Source organism: Anabas testudineus, chromosome 12 (assembly GCF_900324465.2).
Source record: "Anabas testudineus chromosome 12, fAnaTes1.2, whole genome shotgun sequence".
Lineage (NCBI taxonomy): Eukaryota > Metazoa > Chordata > Actinopteri > Anabantiformes > Anabantidae > Anabas > Anabas testudineus.
This window is the reverse complement of record NC_046621.1, coordinates 3,783,611-3,800,686: the sequence shown is the minus strand read 5'-3', so window position 1 is coordinate 3,800,686 and position 17,076 is coordinate 3,783,611. Positions and strand designations below refer to the sequence as shown.

General features: G+C 40.6%; 1 protein-coding gene across 2 annotated transcripts in view; it reads left to right on the top strand.

The window, feature by feature from the left end:
* Positions 1 to 427: 427 nt before the first annotated feature.
* Positions 428 to 17,076, top strand: part of LOC113158043 (netrin receptor UNC5D-like) — a 121,789-nt gene continuing 105,140 nt past the window's right edge. For both annotated transcript variants that reach the window (XM_026353708.1, XM_026353709.1), the window contains exon 1: positions 428 to 747. In XM_026353708.1, the coding sequence (XP_026209493.1) occupies positions 636 to 747 (112 nt within the window). In that variant the 5' untranslated portion in view covers positions 428 to 635. The remainder of the gene's footprint in view (positions 748 to 17,076) is intronic.

Here is a 17,076-nt window from a genome sequence, read left to right as displayed (position 1 = left end):
AAATGCAGTGTCCCCGTTTAAATGAGATAATGTCTGCTTAATTGGCAATAAGACACCAATCAGGGGCCATATGCTCAAACTGTACGCTGAACATAGACATTAATTAGTAAAAACATAATTTTCCAGACAACCGCCGCCGGTAAGAGCTCCAAGGCAGAAGGCAATGGTATCTATTTCTAACCACACCGCTTTCCAGATACAGGCTTGGGTGTAGCAGAGAATGTAATAGGAGAGGGGGGGATCATTGGAAGACATGGTTTTCTTTCATCTGCCCACATGGCAGAATCCACCTTTATAATTTCTCAACAGGTCCACAGGGGCTAAGGCAGGTCGCTCTCTCCTCTCTCTCCTCTCTCTCCTCTCTCTCTCTCTCTCTGAAAGCTGTCGGCTTGCGCGCTCTCTAATTATTCCACTCTCTCGCAGCAGAGAGCCGGCTGCTGCTGAAAGCTCCGCACCGCTCTCATCTCTTTCCCATCTCTCACCCATCTCTTCCCCGTGAGGTTACGCTTCTCTTGGCGGACACTAACTGGCCCAAACACCAGGGCAGTGCGCCCCGCGGGACGCGGAGACGTGTTAGTAGGAGCTCCGGAGAGACGACAAATGCGTGAGACCCGCGGCCGGTGCCCCCAGACCCGATGGGGAGGGAGACGAGCAGAGCAGTGATGGGACAGTTTTCGGGAGGATGCTACTTGAGTTTGGCCATCTTCGTGCTCCTCGGCTCGCAGGTCCCGGCCACGTTAGCCAGAGGTAAGCACCGCTCCGGCACCGTTTGACGAGCGCGATGTTCCTCCAAACGCGGGGTCAGTGCGCGGTGTGTGCGCGCGTCAGGTAGATGGGTTTTGATTAGTTTGCCTTCTGAAAAGTAACGGGAGCAGCTTGTTTTCCGTGCGTGTGACTGAATAAACGTGTGATTGTATCTGAAGTGCTGTTTTTTTTTATCTTTACATTTTAAAAGTGCTTGAAGATGAACCTCTTTGTTCGGGTAACACCCACAGTACGAGAACTGCGTGTTTGCGCTTTGCCACGCTTGAACTACAACCTCCCTCCTCAGTGTTTCTCCCCCATATTCTCACCGAGAGTCGCCTCAGCTGCATGAATTGTTTGAGAAGTTAGGAAAATGGCATGCCTTTCTTTTTGCACACATGTGCAGCCTTTGCTTGGTGATGGATGAGGATGGTTGAATGAGAGCTGGGGTCGCTTCTGCGACTTCTAATTGATGTTGGTTGGTGTGAACTTTCTGAATGATTTTTATTCAGATTTCTCAGCATGTGTAAAATCATAAGGGTAACTGATCTGGTGGGTATACAGGTCGGAGGAAGGAGACTTCACTGGCTGTTTCTAATCCATAGTAACTGTTCTGTTAACAGATTTACACGTGTGATTGATGTTTGTGTTTCCATTTGCTCAGAGAATGGATCAACATGTAATCTTTTCTTTTTCTTTCTCCTCTGAATTTGCCCTGACCTATTGACATCCATTTAGCTCACATGGCAGTCTAACAATGATCTATTTGCAATTCAATTAGGTAACTAGCCCCAAGGTTTCCATTTTTGCATCCAAAGTTTTGAAATTAGCTTCAACTTTGAAAATTGAATAACATAAATATTAGATTGAGCATATATATCTTCAGGGCAACTTTGCATGTAGGGATCATGAGGTTATTTGTTATTCTTTTAAAGGGTGCAGAATATAACCTTTTCAAACAGGCTGTGCACTGTATTTACACAGCCAGCATTTCCATGGTGGCTACATTTCCATGTGAAATGTAGCATGGTATTTGAAAGGACTGACCTATGCTTGGCAGAAAAAAAACAATGTTCTAAGAAGAAGTGCATGAAAGTATAATATGCCAATATGTAGTTTTTATAAACTGCAAAGGTATATGTTGTAATACATCTGCTAAGCTTTAAAATGGCATCTGCATGTGCCATGCCTCTCTGACAGGCTGTAAAATAAATATTTATGTTGGGCAATAATATGGATGTCAACAGTCAAATACTTTATGCAGAAATGAAATTAGCTGAAATGGAAAAGGCAGAATCCACACACACACACACACGCACACACACACACACACACACACACACACACACGCTCCAAAACAGACTAAATAATGTAGAACCTGCAGGCCTGGCTAAGTTATGGAGCACAGCTGAAATAAAAATGCAGTTTCTGGTCACATATAAGAGATATAGACTGTCCTACAGGTGATAATTTATTTGTCAATTAGGAGCCAGGTTATAATTCAGTGATCCAAATTTATTCTTTTTATCTCGCGAGGAAGGGGATTCATCACTCACCTGCACGCAGACAATTTAAAGCTTAGCACACAGAGGGAGCAGATGAGAAACTTACCCCAAAGGAGGAAGGCTAGAATCAGTGACTACATGTGGATTCGGGGATGAGATCAGGTTGATGAAATTTTTGAGCCGCAGCAACGAACACAACAGGCGTGAAAGAACGAAATAAAGAAAGAGCTCGCATAAAAAAATAGTCACAAAAACATTAAGCATCGTGGCGTGGCAGTATCCATGAGAACAGTGCTGCAGAAATAATTAATGATATAACAAATGCAGGTTTTTAAGTAAATAACAACTACTAGTAGTAGTCTTTGAGCTTTAATACCTGACTGGTATCTAGTTTGGTCTTAAAGGACCATATAAGAGTGATGCTGTCATACTGACATGTTACTGGTCAGCTCTCTGTGTCCACATGACCTTACATTACTGCCCCCATGACATCCTGTAAAGATAGTTTAGATAACTGCCTCTATTTTCTCTACGTTCTGCAATCACAGTACCATGCATAGAAGAAGATTCACCCCTCAATAACACATTAGCACTGTGAGATGCTAGCACCATGCTCAATTTTATTTTAGTAACATCAGTTATCTTTTAGTTTAATAAAAATTTGACAGGCTCTCAGTGGCTGAGGCTTGGAGCTGCAGCCCGTGCGGCTCGCTCTACCTCCTGCTGCTATAAACGCACCCCAGCTCGAGCATGGCATCAGTGATAAAACTCGAGAGAAACAGAGAGAGGAATAAAGGGCAATGGAGTCATTGCTGCCATGTTTTATTTATCCCAAAAAAATGACTGCTAGACTCTTTCTCAAGCTTCAACTTTGATTCAAGTGACATTTCTCAAGAGATGATTTCAGCAGCACAGTTGGGCTGGTGTCCACACTCTCCAGTTGTTTCTGTCCTGTAGGAGATGGCATGGTGGTCATACTGTCCAGTGTCATTCTTGCATTATCCAAAGGGAACTCATTTCGTTCTCCACTTTCGAAGAGAACTAAGCTCATCAGCTGACAAACATGAAGAGGAAGGGGAAGAAATAATCTACAAAGTTAAACGTAGGGAAATGACTGGGATAGTTATTCAAAGAAAAGCATGGAAGTAAACGCTAATTATATTAATAAAGTGTGATGAGATATGGAGTTGGAGTAGTAATCAGATGTCTTTAGTTTTTTGTCTATGGGATATTGGGACTTTGGAGTCTGGACAGTGGATAAGCCTTTGTACACATGATTCCCAGGAGCAGATTGGAACAGAGTTCTATTGTTCACTCCAATAAAAACAGTGCTTCCATTATAAATCTGTTGATACAACTTCATACAGTAGTTTTGCTCAATTCCATTGTGGTTATGTATGGACTGATGGTCCTCTTTCCTTTTTTGTGTACAATGTGTAGTGTAGAGGCTCATCAGGAATGACACTTTCCAGTTTTCTGGCCCCTAATTCCTGATCCTGCAGGAAAGTTGTCCCTAGACCCAGCTAGTGCCGCTCACGTGTTACATCCATGCACAGTAATAACTCTTCTCATAATCCCAAAACACAGTACAAGGTGACATTTTCTAATGCTGTAGATTAGTTTGACAACCCTCACCCAAATTATGAATCCTCATAGACTCTCCGGAGTCAAAAGTCAGAGCTAGAAGAGGATTCTGAAAATAACTTCATTTGGATGAGTGTTGGGGAATGACTGATTATTGGAAGAGTTAATACAGTGACTTGAATGTATGTATTAGAGGCACAAGCGGGGGCTAAGATGTTATAGTCTGAAAATGATGATGTTTTACAGTATAATATCTGTAACACTAAAATGTTTGTGAAAGCAGTGTTGCAGCATTAACATGTTGAGGTGGAGTATAGTACGGAAAGAACTGGCTTTAGAACGGGTTTATGCTCATATACTCCCATTATTCTTACTCTTCTCTGTTTTATGCTAATTTACATATTTACCTTCATTGTGGTTAAACTTCTATCATTTAGCATCATTTGTATGTCACATTAGTAATTAGTGTATTCAGGGATTCATGTAGTTTAAAGGCTGCTGTATTCTACTGTATCCTGCTGTGTATACTGTTGTTTACTGGTGTATACTGGTGTATACTGGTGTATACTGGTGTATACTGCTGTATACTGTTGTGTTTACTGCTGTATACTGCTGTATACTGCTGTGTTTACTGCTGTATCCTGCTGTGTATACTGCTGTATACTGTTGTATCCTGCTGTTGTATAGTCTGTATATAGCCAAATGTGACAGGATGTCAAATGTTACCATTTCAGTCATCTCCTGTAGATTTGCCTTCCAACCTTGTCACCACAGCCTTGAAGCTTTGTGTTCAATAAGAGATAGCGTTGCTGTCATGTGTTTTGTAATAACACTGAAAGGGAAGCCTTGAAGATAACTGCCCATCCACAATACACCACTGAATGCCTCAATGGCCAACTCAAGGGCATTACCACAAAGGCAAGATTCACACCATACACCATTCACTTCAATGCCAAACACTCTCCACACCTCCCTCCCTCTCTCTGCCTCTCATACGTAGCCCTCTGTGTGTACCTATTGGTAGCACTTTTGTTTCCTCTAAAGCGTTTTTATTTCATAAATACCCCGTCCCTTCATCCTTTCTTGTTGCCCTCTCCTCCCTCGCAATTCCATTCAGTGTAATTTAGTTTCAGTGGATTGTTGCAGTGACAAATGTTTAGTTCTGGTATCATTTCTCAACTCACCTGACTGAAGGAGAAAGGAGAGCTGTGCTTGGAGAGACGGAGCAAGAGAGCGGGGAATGTTCGAAGAATAAGAGGAAGAGAGAAAGACAGATAGTGGAGTTACAGTGCAGAATACTTAAGTATCTCATGTTATCAGTTAGTGCCACAGCAGTTTGTCAGTAATAGCGAGCACCTGTCACCGCTCTCCCAGATGAATTAATTTTAAGTGTAATGAAAAGCAAATGCATATTTAATGACTTTGGATTAAAGTAGAGGTTCAGTATTTGTTTATGTGTGTTGTGGGTGCGCTGCCGTGTTCTGACATGCTTAAGTGAACATCAGTTTTGGCATTTTTGGTGAGGAAAATATGATGAAAGTAAATCTAAACGAACACATCTAGACATCAGCATTAAGCTTTTTCTCTCTCTGTCTTTTTGATATCATCTCTTAAAGGATTTATCAGTTTCTGAATAGCAGCCTTCCACTATAGCACATGACAATATTGATGTGAAATATATTGGAAACACATCAAAAATGACAGATGTAGGAAATCCACAGGGGGAGACATGTGATTCATTTCCTCGGTTTGCTTCATAACTAACACAAGCATATACTTTTTAAAGCTTGCTGCTTGGTTTGAGACCAGTAATGCGCGGTGTGCAATCGCACATACAAACGCACTATTTGGATGCCTCCACTCTCTAAATTGTTGTCATGTAAGATGAATTGTGATCCCATTTATTATTCCGGCTTTTAGTTTTGTTGCTGTCTCGTGAACACAGGGCAGGCACAGAAAGGTTGGTTAATGGTTGGGAAGCTGTTTGGGTAGCTCCCCTCCATTTCTTATATCTAGGCATTTGTCATTTTGTGAATTCAAGTGAGGTTTGCTCTTCCTCTAGCAAACAAATTCCAATGACACCCCAAGCTACAGAAATGGACTATGCCTGTATATATTTCATGCATCCCTGTCTCTCCTCAATGGCTATTTGGGGCTTTTGTGAGTGTCAGGGATTCGGGATGGGGTTTAACAGTCCCTGTTGGCATATGAAGCCTACCTAATACCTCTCTGTAGTCATGTGTGACCGTATGTAGTAAAACCAACAAAGTACTGTCATTCATGAAATAAAGCAGACAGTGGTATTCCATTCCACAGGCCTTTGAAGATGCAGCCTGTGATTTTTTTTCAGATGAAATCCTCAGTCCTGCCATCAAAGGCAGAAGATTCAGAAGCACTGTCTTTGAGAAGTGCAAAGCTAAACACATCAAATACAAAGCTGAGGGGAAAAAAAAACAAGAAGTCAAAACTAATTGTCACATAAATAAGTAAATTAACTGCACCGGTCATTTGTTGTTCCCCGAATGCTCAGTCAAAGATTCAGTCATCCCTAAAATGCACAACGATTTTTATTAAAACCTTTGCATATCAAGAAAGACACTGCAGCAGTAGCAGCAGCGGCGGGATCTGATTTGAAATAGACCATAATCAGATACCAAAAAACTACACATGCTGGAATAATAAGAAGGTACATTCATATTTAAAACTCTCTTCACCTTCCACCGTATTTCGGGATGGGAAGCAGCAGAGAGTTTGCAAGTCAGCACCGTCTTCAATACGGAGTGTCATCAGTATGTAAAGAGGCACACCTGTGTTTGGAAGAGCTGTTTAAAACTACAGCGTAACTCACTGCACCTCTTCTCTCTATTTACCTCTGCTGCCCCCCACACCCCCACCCCACCTCCTCCTGCTTTCATTACGCAGTGAAAAGCAGGACTTATTTGAGAAAGAGCAGAGTCTCCAATAATCCCACGTTCAAAGTGTATTAAACTGTCTGAGCTGCTCATCTTCCAGCTTGCTGCGTTGTCCCCTTCGCTGTTTCCACTCTCTTGGACGTCATTTTGTCCGTTGTGGCCCACTCGGTGGTCAAATGTCAGTTTTCAGGCAGAACTGCTGAATCCCTGCTCTTTCTAATGCCCCATGTCCACCTTGCTGCAGCCCTCCCTCAACACTGAACATTTAGCACTGGTGGTTTGGATCTTTTTAGCCTAATATCTCTCTGAGTCAACCTCTTACCTCCTTAAAGTTCAGCTCTTGTTTCATGAGGGGCGGTCTAGCTGTTTACACTGTTGAAAAGCTATCACATTTTGTCTTTGGCACCTATTCTAGAGGACATATTGCCCTTGTCCACATTCTTTTTGGTGTATTCATGGCAGCATGACCTCCTGTGGTCTCTACCTGCTGGTTGGTCACATTTGTTTAATATGAATTTGTATGAGGAACTCAAAATTCTATTTGTGCTACTGATTTCCATTTAAATGAGAATGAATTAAGCATTTTTTAAACAAAATGTGAAAATTAATATGAGCAAAAAATATATTTACATTCTTCCAGGTCAGTGTTGATGAACTTTCCTCCAAGTTCCTATTAACGCTCTGTAATAACCTGAATAGTTGAATTTAAATGTTTGTTAATACGGTTGTGTGTTTTCTTCTGCCCTGTGAGCACCGTTACGCATGTGTAACCTTGATGAAGCCCCCCCTCAGCCAAGGACTCCCCTTTGTCATTAAGATAGATAGCATCTATTCTGTGCATCAATGTGGCTACATTCATTTAAAGACTCCTTTTGTTTCACCTCACAGGCAGAAGAATCAATAAATAGCTTTGCTTATCTCTGCTTCATTTCATCTTAGCTGGTTTGGACCAAGTCAAACCCAGAGTTGAATAAAATGCGGCAAAGCCAGGGCTCCTATATACAGTATTTTTTATTATTTGTGATTTTAATAATTCATGCTAGTGTTATGTTTTTTACTCTAACGAACAGTTTCTCTGAAGACAACAACAAAACCAACAATAAATTCATCTTAACAACAATTTCTGTGTAGTCTCAGGCTGAATAGCTTATGGCATGACTCCAAGCTATTTTTTAATCTGTTCAACTATTAATTAAACAGCCATATTGTAACTCTGGGATTTAGGAGGTGATGGCGCTTTATTGCAATCAGCGTGGTGAATGTAGAAACAACTTGCTGCTGGCTGCTGGGCTGACGTCAGGCTGGTCCACCTGGTTACTTCAACTGCATTGCTCATTTGAATTTGTCTAATAAGACGATAATGTGTTTAATATTTTAATTGTATTTAATTATTAAAGTTATTCACATGGCCGGGTTAATGATCTAGCTGCTTGATTTACTTTACCATACGTTACTATTGTAAGGGCTTCACTTTGTTGTCAAGTCAGTGCAGATATAGGCGTGAAACACTTTGCATTAGACAGTACGATATCTACAGTATTTCTGCTGGATGACTCTTGCAATTGTCAGCCTGTCGTGGTCTCCAAACAGAGCCTACACATGTACTGACAAGAGCCATATTCAAAGCACTGAATTGTAGAAGCATCTGAAATTGAAATGTCAGGTTGAAATGAACACGGCTTGAATTAAAATGTGGAAATAGAAGAGACAAGCTATTGTGCAGCAGCATCCGTGTTGACATTTTTTTTTTTTTTTTTTGTGAGTTGTGTTTACTGACTGTATCCAATACCTTGATACCAGATTTGGTAAGAGTGAAAAGCTGCACAGAAAATTGTCAAGCTTTTCTTTTGTGGAGTATCATAATGAGACTGCAACAACGATCTCACTCCTCCACTCCTAGTTATCTTGAGATCTGCTAATGTCTAGGTATTCTTCTCTTTTGCCTGTGTATGTGTGTGTTGTATAGCTGTAATCCAAAACAAGGCCTGATAAAATGAGAGGATAAAACCCAATTACCCAGTAGGCAGTCCTGAGTCATCTCCCATTTGTTCCAGCCATTTTCCTCTGTCTACTTCTCTTTATCTCGACTTGTACGGTTTACTCAAAGACCACCCCAGCTGATTATAATCTGTAGGTGAAAAGAAATTAGATAAAAAAAATGAAGAAACTGAAGTGATAGAGTGAGCTAATCGATGCCAAGTGCCGTGCACACAGGGATTCTCTTTTCTCTTCGGTATAATCTTGCAGTGTGACTGTGAAGTTTGTGTGCGCTGGGCTTCTGAGGGGACCAATTAAGGGACAGCAGGGCTGGAGCCTGAACTGCTGGCTCTCCTAATAGCTTACAGGCTGGACTGGTCCTGATCCATAGTCAGTCAATAACATAGCCTCAGCCAATGAATGCCAACAGTAAAGCACGGGAAGAAGAAAAAAAAAATCAGAAATGTATATTTAGAAGTGTTGTTGTACTCTCTCTCTCTCTCTCTCTATTTATCTATATATATAGTGTTCTTATCTTATACTGAGCAGACTTATGTTATCCCAAAGCAGCCGAGTGTAAGACGAACCACAGACGACTTTGACCTTTACCAAAGATTAGACATGTGTACATGTGTATCTTCATTTTTCTTTGCTGGATTTGGTCTGTGTTATGTAGTGGTTGTCTGCTGAATGCTTCAAACACTGAGGGAATATACCGCTGACATCCAGCTCCCTCTCCGCTGACCTACAAGGTGTATGATAACCTACAGGAACATCATGGTTGTTTTTCAAAGCTAATGGAGAACACTCCCAAGACAGAACATAAACTGGTGAGGTGGTAACCCATCTCGAAGGGATTCTCTTTACTATCGTGTTTTGACGAGGTAGTCAGGTAGTCTTTAAGTTAATAAAGCAAATTCATTTATATAAACAACACTACTGCAGTACGTTCGGCTCAATGACTGCTGAAGAATAATTGCCGCTGTTATTACTTCTCACCAATTTCAGAATTGTTGTTTCGTAGCCCACCTGCATGTGACGTTTGATTGCTTTTCTATGACTCAGAACAAGGACTGACTGACACGTGAAAAGAGCTTGTGGCGCTTTTACTTGGAATCTTTCTTATTTTAGTTTTACAGGTGACTTTAAAATTTAATTCTAGCCTTTTATTTTTCTATTCTTACCGTGAAGCACTAGTTTCTATGTGACCGTGAGAAGCACTGCTTTGACATTTATGATTCGTTTAATATTATTTCCACTTCTTACTTTTCACCATATTGAATACGGGCACATATTCTCACATGCCCATTGTTCTACTGTGCTATATTATTACAGAGGTCCATTAGCACTTTCTCTCTGTATTCTATGTGGCAGTAGAGGCTGTATACTTTACACTTACATACTGATATTGTGACACCCAGACTCTATTGTAAGAGTCTGTGCATGTTTAAAACAGGGAGTGACAGTCATATGTAATGCGTCACTCGTCACGTAGCCTTGTCACATGTTACGTTGTCCTTGATATTCGTGCAGTAAAGATTGAAAACATAAACTTTTGCAGGGTAAAAGTTGCACCTTTAAATGTTTTTTATGTTAAATTTGATTAACTATCAAAGCAAGATAAATTACAACTCTTATGCACCTGTACCTGCCATGATTCAGTGCTCTGTGATTGCAACAGTGCTCTTTAGATTTATTTATATCTCCCTGTTTCTACTGTAACTCTGTGTGTTGTTGATTACCTCAAGTGGACTCTCTGGAGGCCAAGTGATCTCATTGTGGTTGTAGTTGCGATTGATTTTTCTGCATCTCTTCGTTATTGTCTTTCCATCCTATAATATCACAAATTCATCTTAATTTCTGTCTCTCCCCTTCATTAATCTCCTCTGGTGAAAATAATTTTGTATGTAAAATAGGTTTTTGATTCTTGCGGAACCCATTCTCAGTATCTGTTACTGAGAAGTGTTCAGCAGCATCAAGCAGATAAAGGGGCAGCATAGTGTTTACGCAATGCTGGAAATGTCTAAAGATCAGGAAATATTGCTAAAGAGTTTTGGAAAAGTTGCTTTATAGATGAAAGCAAAAAATAAATGTCCACTGAAGACGCAGATTAATTCACACAGCAAGAAAATGTTTTGTATTTTTATCATGTTTGAGCTTTGACTGGTGCTCTATTAATTTGGTCATCTTGTTGTATTTTTGTTTGCAATACTTTTATTTTCATTTTAAGCATTTGTTTTATTCCCTTGAGAGCCTGCAATTACTACCTACCTCAGGAGCCACAGCCGCCCTCTTAAGGGCACCCTACTGGAAAATTACAACCATCAGTAAGGTATCTGGATAGACCAATTTGCATAACAATATTGGATAGACAAATTAATTAATTTGAATTTCCGTTTGGTTTTACATTACATTTGGATGGAAGCTCACTTCATGACAATGAGCCGGTGAAGGCTGCCTGCTCAAGCTAATGTGCTAATGCAAAGCAACTCATCGCAAGACGAGTCTATTCACAGAAGTGCATCACCTGGCTCATCTGAAAGTCTTTACTGGGCAGGTGTGGACTGAAAAGGCCAATCATGACAACAAAAGAAGCTAACACACACACAAATGGAGAGACATCCACAATGTCAGCTTGAGAAGTCCAGATCCATGTACACACTTTCATTTCATTGTAGTGGGAAACTGAAGTGAACCCGAGCCATTGTTAATGTTATCAGCCTGACCTGTGTTTTTTCCTCCTGCACCAAAGCTCGATTCAAAGCCACATTTTTAAAGGTTGAACAATTTTGGACAAAAGGGCTGATGTTATCTTAAATAGACATATCTTGCCCTTTATTTGTTTAGTCTTTCATCATTTGTTTCATTGGTTTATGTTTGTGAATGATTTACGCGACTAAACAAACGTTAAAGAGAAATAAAACAGTGTAATTGACTTTGGGACCAACAGTTTATTGATAGGTCTGACATGTATTGTATTGCTTGCTCCTCTTTAATCCATGTGCCAGTTTTCTTTAAGGGCTTTCAACTATTTATATTTACACTGTAAGCCATTTTTTGTTACTTCACTTAAATGTTTAACCTTCACTTTGCAGAGTGATATATGCAGAGTTTGACACACTAGGCTGTTTTCACATTCATCTGCTGAAGGGTAAATGTTTTTCCTGTGTACCTTAAATCTCCGTGTTAGAAGCACAAACATGTTTTCACAACTAGACCAGGAAACCATGGTCATGGTCCAGCATGAAACTGCAGGTGTGATGTTTGCATGATGGAAAAAGTTTTACTGAAATAGGCGGTTCAGAACTCCAAACATATTGTGAATGTAAGTAAATATATAATTAGGTATTTAGCACCGTCTCTTTTAGAAACAACAGCAATAACATTTATCACATCATCGTCTCATGTCAGGACAATAAAACGGTAAATAAAGCTTCACTATTTCATAAGGCTCTGACAGAATCGTGTATCACCTCATAAATTAGAGACAAGTTGCCTGAAACATCCTCATACTCTTTGCATCTCTCTTGATCTCTCTGCAGCTCCTCCAGATGCTTTTAATGACAGGTGGGTATAGCGGTTGTGAAACTGCAAACTTGTTGTCATCCTTCAAACCTGGCAATGATCTGCTGGCAAGTCAAACAGCAAAATTCATTTTCCAGGGATCTTCTTCAGCTTTTACCTGGCTGCAAAATACAATGATGGATTATTGTTTCTAAACTTGCTGAATGTTTATTTTACATGCATTTTGCAATTGAAGACCCACCTGCTGTTGTGCATTATGGGGGTGACATGGCAAGCAGCATGAAGCAGAGGAAAGACATTCATTAAGGATTAGGCCGCACCTTGTATGGCATAGTTTGTGTTTCAGTCACTGCTAGTGCTGTAATGTCTGCATTCTTGTCTGTGGAATAAGAGCTGACCATTAAATACATCCAGTTTCACAAAACTGTTCTGTTACCTTGAGAAAGGTAACTAGCTGTTTCACTTCCTCATTTATATTAATGCCCTGACGGAATAACATCCGCATCTGTTGGTCCTCGGAGCTGCTATACCAAAGCAGGATTTAGGTCTTCTTTTATTTATGTAGATGACCTGGTTCTTGTGACCCAGCCGAGTGTTGTGTGGGTTATGTTCCAGTCTGCCTAATAAAAGCATTTCACCATGTCTGAAGTCAAGTTATCCACATCCTGGGACAGACGACTATTGTGGAAGCAGTAGGATTGATGCATTAGCTAAATACTGTTTGTACAACACGTTGTTATTGAGCTTAGATCTTAGCCCCAGCTCCTTCTTCACATCCACACAGCCTGGCGTGACATGGATTTAACAGGTTTCTTGTCAATTTCTTAAAGTTATAGAAATGGTTGCACACAGCACCCTAATCTGGCATTGCCAAGGTGTTGGGGAAAGTTTAAATAGTAGTTCAGTTTGATGTAAATTACTGTAAAAGGAGCAGAGCACTTTGACGACACAAGGCCAGTATGTCTCTTCGGTAACTTTTAGCAGGTAAATAAATGAGTAAACAGAGCAGATTAGACAGGCAGTCACAGGTAAGGGCATAAATAATGACTAGATTAGTAGATGATCGCAGACGAAACCAGGCAGGGGAAACACAACAACCAGGTGAGCAAGCAAAGTGTATGCACTAGATGATAAAACTACCAAAACAGGGTCCATGGCCAAACTGGTAAGCAGCAGGGCAGGTAACAGGAATACTGGAAAGTCACTTCAAGTTGAACAGTCTGGTGGCAGGTGAGCGTTGGCTGCTGGGTGGTTGATTGCATAGATGGTAAGAAGGTGACTGAGGGTGAGTTGCTCCCACCACCGTGATTTATGGGGCCTCCAGCCAACGGTGGGGTGAACTCCACTGTGCACAATCATCTGTTGTCTTTGGTTTGAGGTTTTTTGAGGATCTAGCTGGAAAACACTGCTGTCCTTGCTTGTGGGTCAAAGATAATGATATACATACATTCTCCCACACTCCCAAACTCTGTGTGAGTTCTTTAGTTTATTCTGGTCCCTGTTGCAAACCAAAGAGCTGATGGGGCAAACACTTTGTTTCACACTTTGACAAGTGGCAAACAGGGGGGGGGGGAGAAGATCTTAGAGTTGCAGGCTTAGAGACAGTCTAGCAGACAGGCGACATCATACAGTAAACCAGGCAAACACAAAACTGCCAGGAACCTATAGTGGTAATAGTGACCTAATAGGGAGACATGGAACATGGTGTCGTATAAACAGGTGGCACAATCTAAACACTGTCAGGGGGGAGATAGCAAAATAGGTGTGACAAGGGGGCAGGTGAGGAATGACAGAGACCTGGGGGACAGGGGGGACAGTGCAGGCATCAGTGTGACAGAGTCAGGAATGTAGGTTAACCAAGTGGATGCCAGTGGATCAATGAGATGTGAGATATTCACCGTATTAACACGATCGGCCTCTTTGCTTTTGTATTTCATTTTAAATTTGGAATTTTAGTACAAGTACTAATATATTTATAGCAATTTAAAAAATGTAGTAATATGGCCCAAAAACGACTTTTTGTGAACGAGATGGTGCGATCTTTGAGTTTAATCCCAATGGTGGCTTATGCTTTGGTCATAATTGCTATGGCTGCATATCAATGATCAATTTAGTTTTATACAGCATTAATGTTTCAATTTATTATATATCATTTCAACTCTATTTTGTGAGCGGAATATTCTCCAAAAAATAAAAAATAAATAAAGAGGACGTTTAGAAGCATATTTTCACCTTCTTTCAAGCTTATTATACCTTAACCTGTCTACTTAGATCCAATATCAGTTTCCAGACATACAGTATATGAATTTTAGATTTACAGAAATGCATGCTTAAAAGCTTTGATCCCCCTGCTCTATTTTCTTCTGCCTGCCTCTCCACTGCAGGTAGCGAAGCATTAACCTTTAGCCAGTGCTTCTAAAATGAGGGCTGGGGCTGGTGGGAGTCTGGTACCCTTACAGTACATCCCTGATCTCCAACATCTGTGCTTCTTGCCCCTGTGCACCTCCTCATTCATGCAAAAATGAAGCTTAGTAAAGGTGGCTGGCTTTGATCAAGAGTGCTATCTCCTCCCCTATAGCTTTTGATGGCTAACAGAAGGGCAAAATGCTTTAAGAGCACGCCATCGGAAGTGAAACTTGGATGAATTGTTGTAAAAAAACAGTCATCAGGCATTTTAAATGAAGGCTACAAACTCCATAATGCTTACCTAAACTTAACAAGCACTCAAACTAGGATGTTTCCTTAAACTTTTAACACATTGTTTGTGCCAAAGCCCAACCATACCTTAACTGAAGCACTTTCCCATCATAAAACATTCACTGTTCCACTGTGATTTGTAACTGTTCTGGAAGCCAATTCCTGTACGTGCAAGAGGAGAGGCAAGAACAGCAGTGTACCTACGAGCACGATATCGAGTTCTTCTTGTTAAGAGTAAGTCAGAGCTGTGTAAATATCTTGTGGCTGCATTGCATTGTGGGCTATTGAGCCACAGCTGTTGGGAAAACTGATGTATAACCAACTTATTTAATGCATTTGTGGTTTCTTCACGCTTCTGCATAAACTGGACCAAGCAAAACAAAATGTTCAGAATCGTGCTGACGGAGAGTAATGACACCGCAGTGTGACTGTGACTGCGTCTGTAGCTTCATCTCAGTGTATTTTACTGGTCACAGGAGACCATATGCTATTTAATGAAAAGTAACATGGTTCAGATTTAGGATGGGTGTCCCATTGCTGTGTAATTGCCTCTGAAACCCTGATGAACCACCACAGAATTAAATGCAGCTATAAAGTCTCATTTGGAATAGAAGGAAAGGAATGGAGGATGATAACTATGTCACGGGTGGATAATAGCCCACTAATATTTTATATTAAAACTAAAACAGCAAATGATGAAATTATGACTTTAGCTCATCTGCCATCTGTTCTGTCATATTTCATTGTGGGCCGATGTTCCTCTTTGACATGCATTAGAAAGCTGCTGGGTAGTGAGTGTGAGAGCTCAGTCTAACCTTTGGGGAAAGGCTAAGAATAAACACTTCAATAAACCATTTTTGATGGCTGGTTGCTGTTGCTACAGTACCTGGACATTCAGACAGTGCACCAGCAGGGAAAGGTCACTTGTCCCAAACATATGGGTAATTGGGCCTAAAATACCACCTGGCATGTTTTCTTTGCAGAAGGTGTACGGGATTTTGTCAACCTTTACAGACATCCTATCATGTCTGGTACTATATAGAAAGGCAATAATGTTCTGTCGACCCTCATAACAATATTTTTATTTATCCTCAGTTAGTTTTTAAGTTTAGCACATACTGATGGTGTGTGAGCCTTAAAGCGTAAGGCTCAAATCATCTTTTGTTGGACTTTATAGTCGGTAGGAAAAAAATCTCTGATCTCCCTTCAAGGCTAAATATATATTAGCTTTTTTCTATGCTACTCTGTATGGAATAAAGGGATTATCTTTAAAGTTTATGTGCACAACAACACAGACTGGAAAATAAAATATAAATACAGTTTGTCGTGTAGTGCTATGAGAAACTGTTATGTTTACTGTAGTTGCTTAAAAGCATTTGTAGCAAGACACACAGCATGGCAAAATGTCATCAGGTAGAAAAGAGATTGTCACTACACACAGGGCTCGTTTCATAATTGAATGGTTTTGACAGCTGTATTGTGTTTTCTGTTGTCATTGTACTGACTGTGGTCAATTCTCAGAAAAAGCCTCTATTGATTTCAGCATATTTACCTCAATGCCTGGACATTAGTGAGATGTTTCTATGTTTGCAGAATGGATGACTTCCTTTTACTGCAAGAGAAGACCATCGATATGTGAATCATAGTGCCTCAGATACTGAGAACATACAGTATGTGGAAAAGAATGGGGGGAAAATAGTGGCATAAGCCAGAGAAAATGCTAAATTGTGCAGCGTGATAAGATTTTTATGTTTGTTTTGCTCTGCTCGACTGTATCTTTGTGTCTCACTACCTGAATCTCCACATAGGTATAAGGGTTTTCCTCTTTGTTTTAATTATGGTCTTCACACTTCTCATTTACACCAAAGCATTTGAGTTCTTCCACTTTTGATGTTGTTCACTTGTGTGGAGGTGGGAAATTGCTGTTCACTCAGAAATGCCAATGCCAAGGGGAGTTGTCAAGCTCTGATCTGCGTTAAGGGCATGCATTGATCTGACCCGTGCATGTAAATCTCGCCAGACTAACCGCACACAACCCCGCATCCCACAGCTAGATGATGGGTGTGGGAGACCATGAGGTGCCCTCTTCATTCTCCTGTTTTCCAACTCCTGTACTTTTTGTCTTGCTGTTG